This window comes from Cynoglossus semilaevis, chromosome 15, assembly GCF_000523025.1.
Source record: "Cynoglossus semilaevis isolate Cse_v1.0 chromosome 15, Cse_v1.0, whole genome shotgun sequence".
In the NCBI taxonomy this organism is placed as follows: Eukaryota; Metazoa; Chordata; class Actinopteri; order Pleuronectiformes; family Cynoglossidae; genus Cynoglossus; species Cynoglossus semilaevis.
The window spans coordinates 18,645,876-18,648,390 of NC_024321.1; the positions used below are offsets into that span (position 1 = coordinate 18,645,876).

General features: G+C 54.2%; 1 protein-coding gene across 1 annotated transcript in view; it reads left to right on the forward strand.

Moving 5' to 3' along the window:
- Positions 1 to 2,515, forward strand: part of tenm2a (teneurin transmembrane protein 2a) — a 123,507-nt gene that overhangs the window by 118,216 nt on the left and 2,776 nt on the right. The window contains 6 exon segments of the mRNA XM_008327623.3: positions 489 to 1,046; positions 1,139 to 1,408; positions 1,489 to 1,899; positions 1,982 to 2,092; positions 2,362 to 2,513; position 2,515. The exon segment at position 2,515 is cut by the window's right edge and continues 109 nt beyond it. Coding sequence (XP_008325845.2) covers positions 489 to 1,046; positions 1,139 to 1,408; positions 1,489 to 1,899; positions 1,982 to 2,092; positions 2,362 to 2,513; position 2,515 — 1,503 coding nt within the window.

A 2,515-nucleotide genomic window follows, 5' to 3' on the forward strand; every position in this document is an offset into this window, starting at 1 on the left:
CTTTGTCTTTAACTTTGAAAATGCAGTACTAAAATTCTTTTTTTTTTTTTTTTTTTTTTTGTCACTCCTGCAGGCTCACGGACGCAACCTCCTGTCCATTGACTTCGACCGGAACACACGAACAGAGAAGATCTACGACGATCACCGCAAGTTCACGCTGCGCATCATGTACGACGCCCAGGGCCGTCCGGCCATGTGGTTGCCCAGCAGCAGCCTGGCGGTGGTCAACGTGTCCTACTCCACCACGGGGCAGCTGATAGGGCTGCAGAGGGGCAGCATGAGTGAGAGGACGGAGTTTGACCCACAGGGACGCATCCTGTCCCGCTCCTTTGTGGACGGGAAGGTGTGGAGCTACAGCTACCTTGATAAGGTAGGTCTGTGTGTGTCGTTGTTGTTCTTTGATGGTTAAAATCAAGATCACGACCCCTCCCCTCCCTCCCTCCCCCTCAGTTGTGTTGATCAGTGTTCTGCCTCCATCTCTTTTCCAGTCCATGGTGCTGCTGCTGCAGAGCCAAAGACAGTATGTCTTTGAGTTTGACCAATCGGGTCGGGTCACGGCCGTCACCATGCCCAGCGTGGCCCGCCACACCATGTTCACGCACGTGTCAATCGGCTACATCAGGAACACCTACAACCCTCCGGAGAGCAACGCCTCCATCATCCACGACTTCTGCGAAGACGGCAGACCCCAGGCCGTCCACTTCCTGGGCACCGGCCGCCGGGTTCTGTACAAGTACGGCAAACTGGCCAAGCTGTCAGAAATCATCTACGACAGCACGGCGGTCACCTTTGGGTACGATGAGACGGCGGGGGTGCTGAAGATGGTCAACCTGCAGAGCGGGGGCTTCTCCTGCACCATCCGTTACCGTAAAATGGGTCCGCTAATCGACAAGCAGATCTACCGCTTCAGCGAGGAGGGGATGGTGAACGCGAGGTTCGACTACACCTACCATGACAACAGCTTCCGTATCGCCAGCATGAAGCCGGTCATCAGTGAGACGCCGCTTCCTGTCGACCTCTACAGATACGACGAGATATCCGGAAAGGTACGGCGCACACATCCGGCTCCGACCCGTCTGTCGACCTTCAACGAGGCAGTCGGTGGCTGACGCTCTCTGTCCTTTCACTCCCTCTGCAGGTGGAGCACTTTGGAAAGTTCGGGGTCATCTACTACGACATTAATCAGATCATCACTACAGCTGTTATGACACTCAGCAAACACTTCGACACCCACGGGCGCATCAAGGAGGTGCAGTATGAAATCTTCAGGTCGCTGATGTACTGGATGACGGTTCAGTACGACAGCATGGGGCGCGTGGTGAAGAGAGAGCTCAAGATTGGTCCCTACGCCAACACCACCCAGTACCGATATGATTACGATGGAGACGGACAGCTCAGCGGTGTGAAGGTAAATAAATCTGAAACTTCTCCTCAGAGCTCTCACCTTATCACAACAGACAATAAAAAACACTTTTCCTTTTTTTCCAGGTGAATGACTGGTCAACATGGCGCTACAGCTACGACCTCAACGGTAACCTCCATCTGCTGAATCCCGGGAACAGCGCTCGCATCCTGCCGCTCCGCTACGATCTCAGAGACCGCATCACGCGTCTGGGAGACGTTCAGTACCGCGTGGATGAAGACGGCTTTCTCAGCCAGCGCGGTTCGGACATTTTCGACTACAATTCCAAAGGGCAGCTCCTGCGGGCCTACAACCGCGGCCCCGGTGGCTGGAGTGTGGTGTATCATTACGACGGCCTGGGCCGCCGGGTGTCGACCAGGAACAGCCTGGGACAGCACCTCCAGTTCTTCTATGCTGATCTCAACCACCCGACCTTGGTGACACATATCTTCAACCACTCCAGCTCAGAGATCTCCTCCCTCTACTATGACCTGCAGGTGGGTTCAGACTGAACACAGTGACCAGTGTCTCCATATTTACATCGACCTGAAACTGAATATGTGTTGATTGTCGTACCAGGGGCATCTGTTCGCCATGGAGGTGAGCAGTGGAGAGGAATACTACATAGCGTCTGACAACACAGGAACACCGCTGGCTGTGTTCAGCAGCAACGGACAGATGATCAAACAGGTACGGTCTGAAGGAACCTGCAGTCTCTTTCTTTCATCTTCGGACCTTTAATCTTTTCAGGGTCATGTGTGGAGATGTAGTCAGTTCCAGCAGTCATCAGTAGAGGGCAGGGTTACACCTTCACAGGGCCTCCTTTAGAAACAGACATCCGTTCACACTCACATTTACACTTATGGTCAGTTCAGAGTGAACAGTGAACCCTGTCCTAGAGAGAACCATCAGTCTCCAGCAGGGGGAGTCAACACGTCTCTGTCTCCTCCGTCCACCAGGTGCAGTACACGGCCTACGGAGAAGTGTACCTCGACTCTAACCCCGAGTTCCAGCTGGTGGTGGGATTCCACGGTGGACTCTACGACGCTTTGACCAAGTTGGTCCATTTCACACAGCGGGACTACGACGTCCTCGCCGGGCGCTGGACGTCAC